This window comes from Carassius carassius, chromosome 49 (assembly GCF_963082965.1).
Source record: "Carassius carassius chromosome 49, fCarCar2.1, whole genome shotgun sequence".
NCBI classification, from domain to species: domain Eukaryota; kingdom Metazoa; phylum Chordata; class Actinopteri; order Cypriniformes; family Cyprinidae; genus Carassius; species Carassius carassius.
Window position 1 is genome coordinate 8,572,150 of NC_081803.1, and position 20,119 is coordinate 8,592,268.

The 20,119-nt window shown below is 44.1% G+C and overlaps 1 protein-coding gene across 1 annotated transcript in view; it reads right to left on the bottom strand.

The window, feature by feature from the left end:
- Positions 1-19,799, bottom strand: part of LOC132132661 (fibroblast growth factor 11-like) — a 50,507-nt gene extending 30,708 nt beyond the window's left edge. The window contains exon 1 of the mRNA XM_059545125.1: positions 19,250-19,799. Coding sequence (XP_059401108.1) covers positions 19,250-19,442 — 193 coding nt within the window. The 5' untranslated portion in view covers positions 19,443-19,799. The remainder of the gene's footprint in view (positions 1-19,249) is intronic.
- Between the last annotated feature and the right edge of the window lie 320 nt (positions 19,800-20,119).

A 20,119-nucleotide genomic window follows, 5' to 3' on the forward strand; every position in this document is an offset into this window, starting at 1 on the left:
AATGTTGTCGGGGCAGTGTTCTTGGACCTAAAAAAGGCCTTTGACACTGTTAATCACAGTATTTTATTACAAAAATTAAATCAATTTAAAATGTCCTCTGAATCTTTGCAGTGGTTTAAGTCTTATTTGGGCGGAAGACAGCAATGTGTTAGGGTTAATGGGGTGAAGTCATCTCTGCAAGCCAACAACATGGGAGTTGTCAGATGTGTGCGGACGACACTGTGGTCCATGTTTCCGCTAAAACATCCAGTCTGGCAGGTGAACACCTGACAAAAGCATTAAATAATATCTCTAAATGTCTCGAGTTATTCCATTTATCTCTTAATGTTAAGGAAACAGTCTCCATGTGTTTCTCCATGCGAAATAAGCCTATAAGCGATATATTTGCGGTTCAGATAAAAAATGAAGTAATAGAAGTAGTAAATGAAGTCAAGTACCTTGGGATTATTCTGGATAACAATTTAAAATTTGACAATCATATTAAGTACATCTGCAAAAAGGTCAAACCTAATATAAACTGTTTTCGCTTTATAAGAAGGGATTTGTCTCGTCACACTGCAAAACTATACATGCACGCAATGATATTCTCACATCTATCATATTGCATTACATCATGGGGACAAGCATCCCCATCCAAACTAAAATCTATTTTCTCAATTTACAAACAGACAATAAAAATTATGGACCGGAAACCTATGAGATGGCATCATTGTGATGTTTTAAGAAAGCATCAGCTTTAAGGCTTTGACAGTTTTATTGATTTTAATTATATTAAATTGGTCTATAAATGCTTAAATATTCACGTTTCACCACTGTTTTCTAAATTAGTCTGTAGGCGTCAAAGCTCTCACAGGGTGAATACACGAGCCGCTGTCAGAGGTGACTGCCTAGTCCTAAAGTGCAAGACCTCTTTGATCAGTCTGCTTTCTCTGTAAAGGGGCCAAAACTCTGGAATGCTTTACTCACTAATTTAAAACTAGAGACTGATGGCAATGCTTTTAACAGAGGTCAGAAACAATGGCTAAAAACTAAACAACAGTGCTCGCATGTATAACCTACAACTAAGATACTCTCTGATTCTGATGCTTTGCTGTTTTTTTTTTATCACTTTTGTTATTAGTCTTGTTATTGTATTTTCTTCCTAAAAGCCTCTCGTGGACAGGTGTTGAAAATTAGCATGTATGCTATAACACTAAAACCAATATATATGGTTCGTCCAATGTAATTGTATGTCCATGTCAAATAAAGAGATAAATTTGAGAGGTGGGACAAGTTACTGCATTTTGATGAAAGATCATGAATACATCTTTTTTGCTTGGGTATAACATTTGCATTTGGTTAATCATGCACAGGACTAGGAATGTGTATTTAAAAAGTAAATGGAGTACTGTTTGATTGTTTTGGTTATCCACTTTATCGATAGTCCAGAGGAGCAGTGTTGCAGATGTCAAATTAACAATACTGTTGTCACGTACGGGAACACAGGAGACGGAAGATCCAAGTGCAGTGTGAGTTTAATAGGGTTATCCAAAATCAGAGTCAAAACAAGCCGGGGTCGTAATCAAACATCAGTCCAAAACAGAAACAGACAAACAAACAAGACCAGGAACAGGAACTCGAAGACTAGGAACGCGAGGACACTAGGTGACGGAAAGGAAGGACTCCATGCAGACAAACAGAAAAGGACTGGTTAATATAGGGAGGATAATGACTAACAAGTGAAGACACCTGAGTACAATTAACAGGAGTGCAATTACTGTGATGAAGGGACAAGGCTAGTGGGAATTGTAGTGCCTACGGTGAAGTGCCTATGGGGAAGTGAGACCACTAGTGGACACCCAGGGAAACAGAGACCAGACAGCGTGACATTACCCCCTCCTCCACGGAGCAGCTACCAGATGCTCCACCCGAACCCAAGAAGAGACCAAGGAATACAGAGACCAGGAGGGAGTTGGAGCGGCGGAGGACCAGTGGGAGGGACGGAGGGCCAGGTAAAATGGGGAAACAGAGACAAGTGCAATTAACAAAAAACAAGGAACCCAGGAGGGAGGTGGACCGGCAGAGGACCAGGGGGAGGGACGGAGGGCCAGGTAAAATGGGGAAACAGAGACAAGTGCAATTAACAAAAAACAAGGAACCCAGGAGGGAGGTGGACTGGCGGAGGACCAGGGGGAGGGACGGAGGGCCAGGTAAAAGAGGGTAACAGAGACAGGAAGTGCCAAAAAAAACTAAAACACAAGTCCGGGGGAGAACAGAAAGTTCAGTGGCCCAGGGCCGAACCGACAGGTCAGGAATCCAGGGTGGAGCAAGGTGGAATTGGAGCCATGCGGTTGAGTCAGAAACCCACCAGGGCGGCGCAGAAGACCACCACATCCGGGCGGTCGAAACAGAAGCCCACCAGGGCGGCGCAGAAGACCACCACAATCGTACGGTCGAGACAGAAGCCCACCAGAGCGGCGCAGAGGACCACCACATCCGTGCGGTCGAGACAGAAGCCCACCAGGGCGGCGCAGAAGACCACCACAACCGTGCGGTCGAGACAGAAGCCCACCAGGGCGGCGCAGAAGACCACCACAACCGTGCGGTCGAGACAGAAGCCCACCAGAGCGGCGCAGAGGACCACCACATCCGTGCGGTCGAGACAGAAGCCCACCAGGGCAGCGCAGAAGACCACCACAGCCGTGCGGTCGAGACAGGAGCCCACCAGGGTGGCGCAGAAGACCACCACAGTCATGCGGTCGAGACAGGAGCCCACCAGGGCGGCACCGAGGACCACCACAGTGGGATCGATGATAAATGAGAGCAAGTCTGGATAGGCAAGTCTGAAACAGAGAACATGAACAAGTGGAGAGGCTCTAGTCGTTCAGCAGAGATGTGGAGAGGCTTTGGTAGTTCAGCAGAGACGTGGAGAAGCTCTGGTAGTTCCGCAGAGTTTAGACTGGATTCAGGAAGATCAATGGTGACTTGACTCTGCTCATGAGGATCATTGGTGACCTGACTCTGCTCATGAAGATCATTGGTGACTTGACTTTGTCCATGAAGATCAATGGTGACTTGAATTTGCCCATGAAGAACACCGGTGACTTGACTCTGTCCTTGAAGATCACCGGTGACTTGACCTGACTCTGGAGTGTCAATGGTGACTTGACCTGAATCGACTCTGGAGGGTCAACGGGAACCTGACTCGACTCTGGAGGGTCAACGGGAACCTGACTCGACTCTGGAGGGTCAACGGGAATCTGACTCGACTCTGGAGGGTCAACGGGAATCTGATTCGACTCTGGAGGGTCAACTGTGGCTGTCATCCCGTGTAGAGGCGCCGGACAAGCGGCCATCTTGGGCAGTGGCGCTGGGCTGGCGGCCACCTTGTGCTGTGGCGCTGGGCCGGTGGCCATCTTGGGCAGTGGCGCTGGACCGGCGGCTACCTTGTGCTGTGGCGCTGGGCTGGCGGCCACCTTGTGCTGTGGCGCTGGGCTGGTGGCCACCTTGTGCTGCGGCAGTGGGCTGGCGGCCATCTTGCGCTGTGGCGCTGGGCTGGCGGCCATCTTGCGCCGTGGTGCTGGCCTCAGAGTCAACTGTGGCTGTCATCCCATGTAGAGGCGCCGGACAAGTGGCCATCTTGGGCAGTGGCGCTGGGCCGGCGGCCATCCTGGGCAGTGGCGCTGGACCGGCGGCCACCTTGTGCTGTGGCGCTTGGCTGGTGGCCATCTTTGCCGCGGCGCTGGGCTGGTGGCCATCTTGCGCCGTGGCGCTGGGCTGGCGGCTATCTTGCGCCGTGGCGCTGGGCTGGCGGCCACCTTGTGCTGTGGTGCTGGGCTGGTGGCCATATAGTGCAGTGGTGCTGGGCTGGTGGTCCTACTGTCTGTAGACCACGGTCTAGAGTCGGCCATCCCACCGAGAGAGACAGGTGTGGCTGAGTCATCCCACCGAGATCGATGCTGTAGGTAACTGGTGAACCCCCAAAAGTCCAGTATCTCCAGCCCCTTCATCTCCCACCCAGGCAAAGGGTCATCCAGGCATTCGTTGAATAGGTCCTTCAGGGCCTCATCATTATACCCCATCCCCACTGCCATTGTCCAGAACATTTGCGCCAAGCACCCCACCTCACTCCCCTTTTGACGGAGAGTGGTTAGGTTGGAAAGTCTCCCCATCCGCTCCTTTATGGTGGCTGGGGAACATATACGAAATCCCACACCGCTTGATCTTGGCATGATGGAGTCCTTCTGTCACGTACGGGAACACAGGAGACGGAAGATCCAAGTGCAGTGTGAGTTTAATAGGGTTATCCAAAATCAGAGTCAAAACAAGCTGGGGTTGTAATCAAACATCAGTCCAAAACAGAAACAAACAAACAAACAAGAACAGGAACAGGAACTCGAAGACTAGGAACGCGAGGACACTAGGTGACGGAAAGTAAGGACTCCATGCAGACATACAGAAAAGGACTGGTTAATATAGGGAGGATAATGACTAACAAGTGAAGACACCTGAGTGCAATTAACAGGAGTGCAATTACTGTGATGAAGGGACAACGCTAGTGGGAATTGTAGTGCCTACGGTGAGGTGCCTATGGGGAAGTGAGACCACTAGTGGACACCCACGGAACCAGACAGCGTGACAACTGTTTGTGCCATTTTTTACCCATAAAATAAAATATTTGCAATTCTTCATGTTCTCTTTCTTTACATCTCTGCACCAATCGTACAGTGATCCCCTTTTCACCCCAGCTCTTGTCTAATTTAATCTAATGCATCAATGACTTTTAATTAATATGATTGGCTGAGGGATTCTCTTATAGTTACATGGCATTTTTCTGCCTTTCTGAGGGTGACAAACATTAGAAAAATAAACACCAAACACAACATATAAAGCAACAATCCTCACTAAAGCAGAAATCCTCTCTATACAACCAACCCCACGGGGAGAAGAATTAAACAATGTTTGCGTTAATAGTAAAGCATTGATATTCCCTACACTAGAGACAGTGATACAAATGCAGTAATGATATTCATGTTCCTGCTGATGCTTTCCAGCATTGTCCCTTGCTTATCTTTTGCCCTCTTGCCATATCACCACACACACTGTAATATGGGACTCTTGTATGAAGCGGGATGTCCTCTTCAGCCAGCTGTATTCAGAGCTCTGGCTGTTCATTTAAAATGGAGCAGTGCTCACTGCAGCTCTTCAAAGTCAGACAGAAAATGCAATAACCAAGATGAAGCCACTATGTTTGTTCAATTATGTGTGCGTGGTTTGATTGGTCACACTGTAACAGAACTGAAAGTAGCACCCTATTTTCCTGTTGGTGTTCACAAGATCGATAGATGATCACTGTCAAGTAATCTTACATTCATGTTCAAGGAATGTGTATTTGTGTGTTGTTTTTTGTTTGTATGTGTTGGAGAGGTTCTGGGCAGAGTGTCTGGTACGTTATTGCTGAGATGCCAGCTTACCCAGTAATGATAAGAGAGTGCAGAATTATTACAGGCGCTGCTTAAGCAAGCAGCCAAGGGCATCTGTGACTCCCCACCCTGACTGAGGCCAAACTTCCAGGGCTTCCCTCAACCTTTATTAAGACTCCCCACCATTCCCCTTTCTCTCTGCTGTCTCTCCTTCTCTGCAGCTCACGGCAGTTTTCCCTCTCTTATCTCTCACATTTCTCATTCTTCTTTTCCCTCTTTCTGTTTCTACCTCTTTCATCAGATCTTTACTCTTGGTCTGTCCTTTTTCTTATCTTACCCCATTTCTTATTTTTTCAGTCTCTCTATTGCAGGGGTTTTCAATGTCTTAAACCGTGGGCCTCCCCATAAACACCCCCTCCAGTTTCTATAAGGGATGCCAGTGCATCATATTATGTAAAAGGATGTAAAAGAAATCACAGCAGACCCAATTTACTTATATATATATTATAATTTTTATATTACTATATATATATATTAAACCCCATAGGTATATCTATGTTATTACTATTATTATTATTTATTTATTTAAATGCTTGTATGCACTGCAGTTGTCTATTTGCTTCTTTAATTCAGCTGGCTGAATAAAATTAATTTTGGTTTGCTTCATGTTTTTGCAAAAATAAAAATAAAAAATGTTTCGCATGTTTTGCCTTTCCAAAAATACACAAAATTATTGAATGGTTCATTTAATTTTCTGCACAGAAATTAAAGCTTTATTAGTTTTTTCTCTCTTGAATGGGGATGAAGATATATAGTCTTCTGAGCTGAAGCACATTTTCCTGTTATTAATTATTTCAGTAGTGATGCACTAAAAGTTTTTATTTATTTATTTTTAAAACTGAAATGCAGTATTTATACCAAAACTGAAATTAAAGTTTTTATTTAGGCGAAAACTAAAATTCTATGCCGTATGCTGTTCAGTTGTGTTCTTGTAGTAAAGCTTCTCTGCAATGAGCTGTTTCAGCTGAACATATTTTACATATTGCTACTCTAGCATCATTTCTGGTCATGATGAGATGTGTCCAGTCTGAGATGACAACCATATTCGATTCAGCTATTGTCTATTTTGAATTGACAAAATGAGAGATTGAAAGGATAAATGCTGACTAGCAATTTTTTAATACTGTGGGGCAGGCTGTTGAATGTACAAAACTTGGATGAAAGGTGATTTTACAAGCTGGTTTGTATCTGGTACTTGCAGTGGTGGATGTGTTATATGTAACTATAAAGCAATCTGACTCTCTGGGATGACAGCCCAACAGTAATGGAGCTTTGTCCACTCACGACGTCAACACCAGCACTTAAGCGCTCAGAAATTACTGAGGTAAATGTCTACCTTTTCTGTCTGCTACTTCTTATCCTCTGCCCCTTCTAAAACACACACACACACCTTTTGTGTGTCTCCCTCTTGTTAGAGGTCAAACTCAATCTGTCCTTGTCAGATTTAATCAAAGTATCCACAAAATCAATTTCAGCTGCTGTGTGAGAGAGCTTAATAAGGCATTCTTTGTAATTCGCAATGTCATAAGGCAGTGGGACGACAGGGCATGGGGGTGTTTCCGATTCTGATGCATTTACTCATCGTTTTAGAGTAAATAAAGCTCAGGTGTTCTTTGTCAGTACCTAAAGGTGCCAAAATGCCTTTACTCTCTGAGACATGATTTGTGAGACATGAACAGTAATATTATGACTCTCTTATAGCAAATTCTCATTCTACATTTATATGTGCAAGTGTGCATCAAAATGTCACATTGCAAAAACGTGTTGTTTCCCAAAAGAAATATACTTAAAACAAGATTAATATATAAAGCTGAAGTCCGTTAATAACTGTTTTCAGAGAATTACATTTATATTCTGTTTTACTGGTTTCAAGCACATAAACATAAACATTGTTAATTTTAGGTTTAAAGGAACTGCCAAAGAGGAAAGATAAAATAAATACATTTTAGATATTTTATATTAGGTATTTTTTACTGAACACAAGTGATCAATACTTCTTATTCTACCATTGGACTAAATTATATAATTTGTATTAATGTAATTAATATACTAAGATATCACACCTGAAGATTGCAAAGACTTTGAAACGAGGAAAAAACGTAGCTTCCATTTTGTTTTTATGCAGTTATGTTTGTACAGCATTGTTTCCTTCATAAAAAAATACTACTTAGTTTTGCTTTGCCTGTCTTTAAAAGGTAATTTTTTTTTTTTTTTAAATTTCATAAAGGTCATTTTGGGTGACAGCAGGCTGTGCTAGAACTAAAAAGCTCCATATAGATAAACATTCTTTATTCTTTTCTTACAAAGCTCTGCTTCCTCCACTAAGATTTTTGCCTCAAATACCAAATTTAGCATTGTAAAGGTACATTTCCATCTCTGTTTCATGCCAATTTTTGAGTCTCATTTCCTTTTATAGTGATTTTTTTTTTTTTGGTAAATGTAATGTTTTATCAGTTATGTTTGATGAATTTGATACATGGCTCTTTGGTCCAGCATGAATTCGCTAGTGGCATTTATCTCAGTGCTGCCTTTGTTTGTTTGTTTGTTTGTTTGTTTTCTCTCTCTTTCAAGCAAAATTAGTTCTAATCTGATCTCTTCCAAAATGATGAAACTTTTCTAGCACTCCAACCCAGAGGCATCACTGAAAAATCATCAGTCCCTTCAGCTTTTATTATCTTTTCATCTGGAATTAAATTCTTGATAGATTTTGAAATACTTCTCAATCTTTGGTTGTGTAATGGCATAAGCTGGTGTTTGTCTGTTTGGTGTCCTCATTATCAACAAAAGAGTCTGGGAAACTGGTTTGGCTGCTGTAGCAGCCGCAAAACTAATCGGATATTCATTTCATACAGATGGTAGTAAGCAGTGATTGCTGCAGCTGAGATCTGGAGCTCTCTGGACAGCTGAACAGGAAGACGTTTTGGAGTGTTAGTGTCATTGTGGAAAAGTCCATTATTTTATATATATATATATATATATATATATATATATATATATATATATATATATATATGCCTCGGCTAATGTTAACATCAATAAAACATGCGCAGTATGGGTCTAAATCGACATGTTGGTTCTTTCCTGCCACATCATTAGACTCTTTCAGATGGTCAATCACAAATCGTCCCACTGGTCCTGACATGGTGATCAATAGTGTTAACCCTCCAGTAACATTATGCCTTTATTTCTTACATTTCTGTCATATTTACTTTTCTCTTCCAATATCTTTATTCACATCTCTAGGATCGTCCAGAGGGACCTGAGAGAGGCAAGTGCACAGTACATCTTTAGTTCATTTGTTGACTAACAAAATTATTAATGAACTACATTAACCACTTAATTCAATTATTACTTGAACAAGTGCTGTTGTGAGCTCAGAGAGAGATCATTGATGATCATTGGTACATCATTGATGTACCAGCAGCTTGATAATCAATACTGTTACTTACATCACCTTATGATACTTGTACATAAATTAATATATATATATATAGATATATATATACAGTATATTCCAGTAGTCTCTGCACAAACACTATTTGAATCAGAATCAGAATCAGAATTAGCTTTTTTTGCCAGGTGTGCGCATAAACACACAAGGAATTTGAAAAATTAATAAAAATATAAGGAAAAAAGGAAAAAAAAAACATTTAAATAGTAAGACTTAACAATAAATAATGTGTGAATGACTGTAGAACAGTAGATTGATTTATTTACAGATTTGTGATTTAAATTTTTTTTACTCTATATAGAACTGTATAGATAAAGAGATATGCATATGTATTTAATACAGTAATTAAAGATGTAGAATGAATTTCAGAAATGAATTACAGATCCCAGGTAATGATTCATATGTTAGCTGTTTAAGCTGGAGATGGCATGGGGGAAACTGTTTTTATGCCTAGATGTTCTAGTAGTGCACTGAGATCTGTAGTGTCTGCCTGAGGGGAGAACTGCAAACATGTTGAGTCCAGGGTGAGAGGGGTCTGTGATGATGTTACCTGCCCGTTTCTTCACTCTGGAGTTGTACAAGTCCTGAAGCCTGGGCAGTTGCACACCAATGATCCTCTCTGCTGTCCTAACAGTCCATACAGTCTTCTTAAATCTGATTTGCTGGCTGACCCAAACCAGACAGTTAAAGAAGAGCACATAACCGACTCAACAACAGCTGAGTAGAACTGTGTTATCTGTGCCTTTGGCAGGTTGAACTTTTACAGCTGACGAAAGAAGTACAATCACTGCTGGGCCTTTTTCACAATGGAGTCAATGTGAATGTCCCACTTCAGGTCCTGAGAGATGGTGGTGCCCAGGAACCTGAACAACTCCACTGCAGCCACAGTGCTGTCCATGATGGTGAGTGGAGGGAGAGCAGGGGGCTTTCTCCTGAAGTCCACGATCATCTCCACTGTTTTGAGCGTCTTGAGCTCCAGGTTGTTGTGACTGCACCAGACAGCCAGCTGCTCAGAACTGAACTGGACGATGATGGTGAAGAAAAGTGAACTGGACGATGACATAATTGAATCAACAATGAACTGAATTTAACGAATAAACCGACTTTTCTTTTTTTCTCTTGTATTATCAGCACAAGTTTTCCCTGTTTAACACTGTAAACATGCTTTGACACAATCTATTTTGTATAAATTACTATATAAATAAAGTTTTTGTGGCCACAGAACATACTTTTTTACAGTACTAGTGCATTAGAGCATATAACAAGATTGGATTGTCTGTTGGGTTAAAGGGCCTTGACTCATTGCACCAGGACACGGCATCACAGTATGGTAAGGGGCATAACAGTTCTGTTACACGCTTGAGGTAATCGGGCAGTCATAACACCCTAGATAGCTGGCCAATCAGTGTACACCTTTCTTTTCAGAACAATGAGCTTTGTAGAAATCGACGCGTTTCAGAACGGCGGGGCATAGAGGAGCAACAATAATGTACAGTATATGGAAAATAATGTTTTTTTCTTAACCTTAAACCGCATAAAAACATGGCATTACATGAAATACACAATATAATGCTCTTTTTTACAACGTCATATGACCCCTTTAAATAGTCTGATTTATCCAGGTGTTACAGCGGAAATCAATAGCTTGTTTGTAGAACTTAAGCATAGCATTAAGAACTTGAACCCTGAATGCTCTTTTAAAATAAGAGACAGTGTTTTAACCATATTTTAAAATAAGAAAATGAACAAAAACTTCATGCAGTAAAAGTACAGGCTGCCAATTTTAATTTAACATAATCTCTGCCAGAACTTTTGCTTAATCATCAGCGATTTTCTCTCTTCCTCTGAATTCCCTCTGCACGTCCTTCTGTCTTTTGCAGTGACTCGCTTTTTGTCTTTCCACCTGTCTCTCCTCCTTTATCTCCTCTCCTTCCTCTCCTCCACCTCTTCCATCTCTCCTTTACTTTATTCCTGTCTGCATTACTATCTCTTCCCCTCTCTCTTTCACTCACTCATTCTTTCTGACCCCTGGCACTCTCAATACTCGGATGAGAGGCTACCTAACACTGTGCCGTGTGATCAGGTGTTGTTGAGTAAGCAAGACAGACAGCCCATCTTCAACGGTCAGCTTAAAGCTGTCCTCCTCCATTGCCACGTCCTCGTGCCCTGAGCAACTCCTTTAGACCAAACTCACCGAGCAGAACTACTGCATTCTTCTTGCTACACATCTGCAGACCTCCTGTATCTTTTTTCTTCTTTTTAATTTTATATACATTTTGAAGGTTGTATGCAGGATGGGAAATTACATTTTCTTTCGACTACAATAGTTTATTTATCATTCATTTACACCCCCCCCCCCCCTCCAGGTTCAAGCAAGGCACTCAGTTTTTTGGCAGAACTCACTAAATCTTTACAGCTGTAGTGGACTCTTTGAAGGGATTATGTGACATTGCTAAAAAGAATATTACTTTGTATATTTTGTGTAATGCAATGTTTTTTATGTGGCTTAAGGTAAAAAAAAAATAATTCCACATACTGTACTGTACATTATTGTTGCTTCTCTACGTATCAGTTTTTACAAAGCTTGTCGCTCTGAAAAGTGATGTGTACGCTGATTGGCCAGCTATCCAGTGCCTTGTGATTTGCTGAATACCTCAAGTATGTGATGGAAATGTTACGCCCCTTAACATACTGTAATGTCGTGTGGCAGAACCAGATTTTACCAAGTGAGACATGTTCCTGGGACAACAACTTTGTTGTCCCTGGAACAACATTGTGATTAACCAATCAGATTTGAAGAACCATTTTAGAAGTTTCACTGTTTGGTGCTTGTACATCAGTGTCATTCATCTATCATTTCCTCTGATTTTAGGGATTACTCATGGTTAAGGTTAGGTTTAGGTGTAGGGATATGGTCAAGAATACATTTTTGGAGTAAAATGTTGTTCCAGGGTCACCAAAACATGTTGACCTAGGAACACATCTAACTCAGCAAAATCAAGACGTGCTGCTGTGTGTCCCGGTGCGATGAGACAAAACCAATAAAACCCATTACAAATGAGGTTCCTCTTCAGGAACTCGAGCTGCGTCGATCGCTTTTGGGGAACGCCTTTGGCAATAACAACTCTGAATATTGTGTGCAATCAGTCCAACGGAAGAGCGTGACGTCACAGGCGGGGTGACGGCGGGGTGACGACCAGCGACCAGGGAGCTTTAAAATCATGTGCCACGCAGCTGGCTTCAGCTTCGCGTCTTTGAGCAAGCGCTCTGTGTGTGCATGTTCAAAGGTCTGTCTTGTAAGTCTTATTTAGTGTTGTCTGTCTCAATAATGGCTGGGGATACACATGATTTATGCGTGGTTTGCCTGGTCTCGAAGCACGCTGTCCGCATTGTGAACGATTGCTGATGCGGACGCTTCGATCCCGGAGGGCTCTCTTCGAGGAGGGAGCCTTCGCCAGCATTCCCCGCGGTGCTGGCCCCGCTTCTGCCGAGGCAGAGAGGCTGCTGCACTCGTGGGGTTTGCAGGTGGATCTGGCGGAGGGTATGGAGACGGGCCAGTCCTAATCTCCTTCCTCATCTGCCAGATCCGGCGCCCAAACCCTGGGTTCGGAAGCACGCTCATCGGTTTCTTCCCCCCAGGGCGAGGGGTCGACACTCCACCTCTCTTCATCTGATGAGGTGGCTGTGGAGACTGTTAGTAGGGATTCGCCACCCCTATTGCCCCAGTATGAGGAGCTGTTGGAGGTGGTTACTCGTGCAGTTGATAAATCAAAAATCGAGTGGCCTGCAGAAAAAAATATGAATCGCAGAAAAGTAAATTAGATGAGCGGTTTCTGCGGCCGAGACAGCCACCTCCAGCCCGGAGCCTTCCCTTTTTTCCCGACCTCCATGAAGAAATAGCGAGGACGTGGAAACACCCCTATTCGACCCGTCTCTTCGGCCCCGACCCTCAGTATTACGGCAATGTCACAGGGCTCGATTCGCGGGGGTACAGAGCGATGCCCCTGGTTGAGCAGACGCTTGCAAGCTATCTGTCACCCAGTTCGGCGTCGTCTCTGAAGGCTCCGGCCTTGCCCACAAAACCGTTAAAGACAACATCTACGTTAATGGGCAAGGGCTATGTGGCAGCAGGTCAGGCGGGGGCGTGCCTTCACACTATGGCCGTCCTCCAAGCATATCAGGCTGACCTGCTGAGAGATGTAGACGAGGGAGAGGGGATCAAGTCCGACGATATTGCAGAGCTTAGACAATATTGCAGAGCTTAGACGGACCGCTGATCTCTCCCTCCGCGCCACCAAAGAGACCGCTCGCGCGATTGGGCGGTCTATGGCAGCCTTGGTAGCCGTGGAGAGGCATTTATGGCTGACCCTGACTCAGATAAGAGAGCGTGACAGGGTCTGCCTCCTGGATGCCCCGCTTCAAGCCTCGGGCCTGTTCAGCGACACAGTCAATACCATCGTCAACAGGTTCCAGGAGGCGCGCAAACAGGCGGCGGCGTTTCCAGAGTTTCCTCCCTCATCGCTCTCGTGGGTTATCTGGGCGGGAGATACCCACGCCACAAGCAAGCTCCTCATACCGCGAGGCTCAAAAGCAGAGCGTCGCCACTCGTGCTCCCCCACTCCGGGACCGTGGGTCTAAGCGTCGCTCTGCGTCAGGTACTTCCAAAGCAAAATCAGATCTTCATGCAATTATCGAAGCTAGGAAGTCCTCGACAAAGAGGTCCTGACACCACAGGCGCAGTGACCATGAGGGTAGCCCCTACTGGGGTAGAGCCGTGTCCACCTCATTATACGGTGCCCGTCTCACCCCAGTGCCCTCTGGAGGCCGGTCTGCCAACCCTGCCAGTGTCCCTCACCGCTTGGGGTGCGATCATGAGTGGCCACCCTGCCTGTGGTCTGTGGAGCGGTCGCCATCTGACATGGCACATCAGTTGTCTAGAAATGCTAGCAGTATATCGAGCATTGAGATATTTCCTCCCAGACCTGAGAGGCTGTCATGTGTTAGTGCGCACCGACAACACATCGGTGGTCTCTTATATCAATCACCAGGGAGGTCTGCGTTCACGCCCCTTATACAAGCTGGTACACCAGATCCTCCTGTGGTCCCAGGGCAAACTCCTCTCGTTAAGAGCAGTGTATATTCCTGGGAGATTTAATGTGGGAGCAGACATGCTTTTGAGACAGGGGCCGAGGCCCGGGGAATGGATGCTCCACCCCGAGGTGGTGAAGCAGATATGGCAGATATTTGGCAAAGCTCAGGTGGACCTCTTCGCGACTCGAGAGACATCGCAATGTCCCCTCTGGTTCTCTCTAGTTCACTCAGCTCCACTGGGACTAGATGCCATGACACAGACTTGGCCGAGGCTTCGTCTGTACGCCTTTCCCCCCATCGCTCTGCTCCCGGGAGTTCTGCCGAGAGTACGCCGAGACGGGGTCCGTCTGTTACTAGTAGCCCCGTTCTGGCCGGGCCAAGTATGGTTCGCAGATCTGATCTCTCTCCTCAACGGCTCTCCATGGGAGATTCCGATCAGGACAGATCTACTCTCTCAGGCGCAGGGCAAAATTATCCACCCTCGCTCCGGAGCTGTGGAAGTTGTGGGTGTGGCCCCTGAGGGGGCACAATTCATAGCTTCCGGTCTCTCAACTGAGGTTGTTGAGACCCTCCTCCAATCCAGAGCTCCCTCTATGAGGAAACTGTACGCCCTGAGGTGGAAACTCTTCACCTCATGGTGCAGAGACCGCCAGCTTGACCCTGTTACCTGCCCGGTTGGTACAGTTCTGGAGTTTCTACAAGCTAGGCTCTCTGCAGGGTTAACTCACTCCACCCTAAAGGTGTACGTGGTGGCCATAGCTGCTTACCACGTCCCTTTCGCTGGTCAGTCAGTGGGTAGGTACCCCCTAGTTACAAGTTTCCTCCACGATGCACTGATGCTGAGACCTCCAGTACAGTCCCGTATTCCCCCGTGGGATTTGGTTGTGGTATTAGAGGCTCTCTGCAAAGCTCCATTCGAGCCAATTCAAGATATTCAAGACCCTTAAGACTGCCCTGTTACTGGCGATTACATCTCTAAAGAGCATTGGAGACCTTCAGGCCCTCTCGGTGGCCCCTAACTACTTAGACTTTGCCCCTGGTATGGCCAAAGCATTCTTATACCCTCGAGCGGGTTATGTTCCTAAAGTTCCCTCTGTTACACCACAACCTATTGTACTGCAGGCCTTCTGCCCTCCTCCCTTTCGGGAGCCAGACCAGGAGAAGCTAAATTGGATGTGTCCAGTGCGAGCACTGGACGCATACGTCCACAGAGCTGCCCTGTGGAGAAAATCTGACCAATTGCTTGTTTGCTAAGGTCCTCCTAAAAAGGGTTCCCCTGCCTCTAAGCAGACCCTGGATAGTCGAGGCTATCAACGTCTCCTATGAGTCCTCTGGTCTTCCCCTTCCTTTGGGAGCCAAGGCTCACTCTACGCGGGGTATGGCTGCCTCTAAGGCCTTAGAGGCCTTTCTACCAGGTGTGTCCCTCTTGGAAATCTGCAACGCTGTGGGATGGTCCACGCCCTCTACATTTGCCAGATTTTACAATCTTGATATGCGAGCCGCTCCTGGCTCATCTGTCCTCTTGCCTTAGCTGTGCTCTTTGGATACACACTAGGCAGGTGTTTGGTAGTCTGGCAGCGTTGGCACATCGTTCCCCAAAAGCGCTCAACGCAGCTCGAGTTCCTGAAGAGGAATGTCCCTAGGTTACGAATGTAACCCTAGTTCCTCGAAGGAACAAGACGCTGCGTCGCAGAGCCATACTCCCGGCACCCCTGCCGGCACTTGCTTCCCTACTCGAAGCTGAAGCCAGCTGCGTGGCACGTGCTTTTATAGCTTCCTGGTCGCTACGTCACCCCGCCTGTGACGTCACGCTCTTCCGTTGGACTAATTGCACACAATATTCAGAGTTGTTCTTGCCAAAGGCGTTCCCCAAAAGCGCTCGACGCAGAGTCTCGTTCCTTCGAGGAACTAGGGTTACATTCGTAACCTAGGGACGTTTTTGTTGCATCCAGTGGGGACATAATTACTGATTATAATGACTTATACTGTCTTTTTACATGTTGTGTTGCATATCGCGCCACGTAAACCTAAAACCATGTCTGCATTTGTGATCTGAGAAAGGACAAACAATGAGCACTACACTACAATGCTCAAAACTCATGTTTGAATAGTCAGTGGCAAATTTTTTAAATATGAAAACATACTTACAGTGTGTGAGTCAGAAGCACCAGACTATTCTTGCAAAGTTGGAATTGCCCCACTTTATACAAACAGCCTTTGTGCACAGGCAGCATAGGCTACTCTCCCAGGTTAAGGAAACAGTCCTCCATAAAATGTGCTGCACACTTCCTCGCTAAAAAGTACCAACAAGAGTTATCAGGCCGTATTAACCATCCAAACCTTGACTCCTGGTAGTTAAGTACTAAATCAGCACTAATTAGAATAAACTTGTCTAGACAATCATGGTAATTTAAAATCTTTGCAGCAGGGTTAGATGTAAGTTATAGTATAAGGAAAGACCAAAAGCAGAAATATCACCTATTCTAGCAAATCAATATTATATGTCATTTCCTGATCCAGTTTTTGTGTTTGCATGTGCAGAAATCTATTTGCATTTCAGTATGTCTCTAAATCACATTATGCTACTATGGTACTGTGATACTATATCAAATGATTGTAAATATTACATAATATGGTGCCAGGACAGGCTATCAGTGTTACTTAAGTATCATAAAAGTGCATGCACACTTACTCTCCCTTTCACATTAATTTCTGTTTATACCAATGTTTCTTCTGATGATTGCAGTGTGTCGCATTTCATGTTCATTGGTGAGAGAGGCAGATAAAGAGGCAGATTAATATCCCTGACAATAATCATTTTAGTTTACATACAAAACACCCACTCTCTCTCACACACTCACTCACTGACTTATCTCTTTAACCCTTCTCAGTTTTCAGTTTTTTGGCAGGAATCACTAAATCTTGAACTCTGTAGTGGACTCTTTAAAAGAAAACATACTACATTATAGGCTGCTTGCACCCTTAACATTGCCTGTGCTGGTCTAAGATCTAATCAGAATGTACACATAAACAAGTGTACTATGTAGCAAAAGCATTTTTTTTCTTGCTGCTTTGCTTGTAATAAACGCTTCTCTCTCGCTGTGTCTTTCTCCTCCTCTATAAGGAGATTTGTTGTTAAATAAAGCCAAACTCCCTACAGAAGCCAAGTGCTCCATAAAGCTGTAAAGGTGTAAAACAGCCTCTTTTATTAAGAGAACGGGGGTATGTGTGTGTGGTTTACGTTTCTATACCATCTCCACCTTGCGTGAAATTGGTCACTGGGTAAAAGGAGAGGGTGAGCATTGATTAATCAGTATACGTTAATGAGCTGCATCGATCGAGAGACCAGTACTCACAGCGCCGACCTCAGAGGGTGTGAGACCACGACGCCATCTTAGAGCTGCAAGGGAACCCGTCCTAAACCAGAGACTTAGGGAGACAGGTGTGAAGGGTGTTGTGGGTACAGCAGGGGCTTGACATTGTTATGATGGATGTATATGGATCACTGACCTGCCTATGCAGCAGTGATCCCATGAACCCACACTGCTGTGGCTAGGTGACGCCCATGGATTTGTCAAGTTTTGGCCACTTCAGTTCACCCACAGTGCTATTGATTAAAATTTGAAGCACAACTCGAACGTCACAACTTGAGGTATTCAGAAGAACTTCCCCGCTAAAAAGTATCAGCAAGGGCTAACAGGCCGTATTAACCATCCAAACCTTGACTCCTGGTAGATAAGCACTAAATCAGCACTAACTAGAATAAATTTGTCTAGACAAGCATGGGGGATTCAAATCTTTGCAGCAGGGTTAGATGTAAGTGTATAAGGAAATACCTGATTCAGATGTATCACCTATGCTAGCAATGATATTATATGTCATTTCCTGAGCCGTTTTTGGTGTGTTTGCTTGTGTGAAATATATCTGCATTTCAGTATGTCTCTAAATCACATTATGCTAATGGTACTGTATTAAAGGATTGTAAATATTACAGAATATTGTCCCAGGAGCAGGACAGGCTATCAGTGTTACTTAAGTATCATAAAAATACATGCACACGTACTCTCCCTTTCACATTAATTTCTGTTTATACCCATATTTTTTCTGATGATTGCAGTGTAGTGCAATTCATGTTCATTGGTGACAGAGGCGGATAAAGAGGCAGATTAATATCCCTGACAATAATCATTTTAGTTTACATACAAAACACCCACTCTCTCTCACTCTCAAACACTCACACACTCCCTCACTGATCTCTTTATCCCTTCTCTCTCTCATTTTGTTTTTACATTGACAGTTATTTTATTCATTATGCTGTTATTTAGTCTATAAGGCTGTGGTGTTAATTGCACAATGTCATAAGCATTAAGTCCTCCATCTTTACCCGAAGATATTACAAAATTCACAATGGCAGCGACACAAAACAATGTTGTTTTTCTTTCAATATAACTGGTAGATTATTTTAGAGTTGTGGACACTGGTGTTTAGCATTATTGCCCTGTAGGTTGGCATAACAATCGCAAAGCTTCTGTCTCCGTATCAGAGCTGTAATCAGAGAGTTTTTTTTTTGTTGTTGTTTGGCCAGTGACAAGGTTTCCGGAACTAAAACATGGCCGGAGTCCAACTTCCAATTTCGTGGCACCACTGAGTAACAAGCTTTTCTGAAACACAGTGGAAATTAAATACGAATATGCATACATGCTTGCCCATGTGTGAACACAGAAGTGATGATGTGTCTCGGGGTAATAATTAGCATTTTAATGGCAGGTCTTAATGCAACCCAGAATAGCCTGTTCTTGTGGGACACTTTGAAAGACTGTAAATCACACCTTATAAAGGGCTTGCCTTTTCCGGTTCTGTTCATAACATAAAATATCCTTCAAACCCTTTCCTTTCTTATAAAAGTCTGAATAAATCACATAACGCTGCAACTTTATGAGCATAGGGGTTTTCTCCTTTATGTGACCTACATGTATGGAGCATTGCTTCACAGAGACAACTGTATTTCTAACCAGACTGTATTTCAGCACATTTGTACCACAGTTGGAACTCGAGTGTGATGGTGATGTGTCAATGGAAAAGCCAAGAAGAATGACATCAGTTTGAAACTTTAGATCAAATCCTTTTTCGTTCTGCTGTTTTGCAAGAAAGTGTTTACCTTTTGTTTTCTTAAGTTGGTGGATTTGGTTCCACCAGTTAAAAGTGGTTAAAAAATAATTGTAATAAATGTTATAAATGAACCTACCTGGTCTTTTTTCTGTTCTTCCTCTGCGGCCGCCACATAACCGTACTTTTGATATGAGAACAAGAATTTGTTTCTGGCAAAGGGACTTGTTGCTCTTGGGGCATGGCTTGCGTTTGTTGGCTATCGGCCGGTTGACTTGGTCCTCCTTGACTGCCCGTTTTTGTCTGATGAGAGAACTGGCAAGAGCTGCCATCTTCCCCCCCCCCTCTCACCTTTGGGAGGGGGGTCTCTGTTTGCTTAAGAGACCCTCTCTGGATGCTCTTGTCTTTTTACCAGCAGCACAAAAAGATAAAAGTCAAGGGTCTAACCTTGCACGGTGAGCCAAGAATTCAGATAGGTTCCTCACGTGTCCACGTGTTTCCCTCCAGTAAGGTAAGAGGTTAAGTTCTGTTCCACTCACAACCTGTCCATGGTTTGTCCTTCATTATGTTTGTTTCACTAAATGCATATTGACACCATAACAAATCCATAAAATGAAAATCGCACAGTCACATCTCCACAAAAAGATACTGAAAAAGGCTGACAAAGTCATTGTTGCGACATTGCCGACATATTTGCCCCCCCCCCTTTACCTTCCCCTGCCCTTGTTCCTAAAGATAAAAACACTAAACAAAGCTAAAGTTTAGCACACAGAAACGATGAGCTTTCTCACCCACACATGGCTGGTCCTTGTGGAAAGTTCTTCACTCATCAGCAGCAGAATTATTTGACTCAAATCATTAATAGATCCTGTCAGAAACGAGCAGATGGTCAGCCTGTAGTCCCTATGGCTAACTTTAGTTGTGCTGGGGAAAAAAAATAATAATAATAATCTGGAGTGGTAATCCAGTGCTCCCACGTCCAGAGGCACTTCTGCTTCAGCTGCTGGCA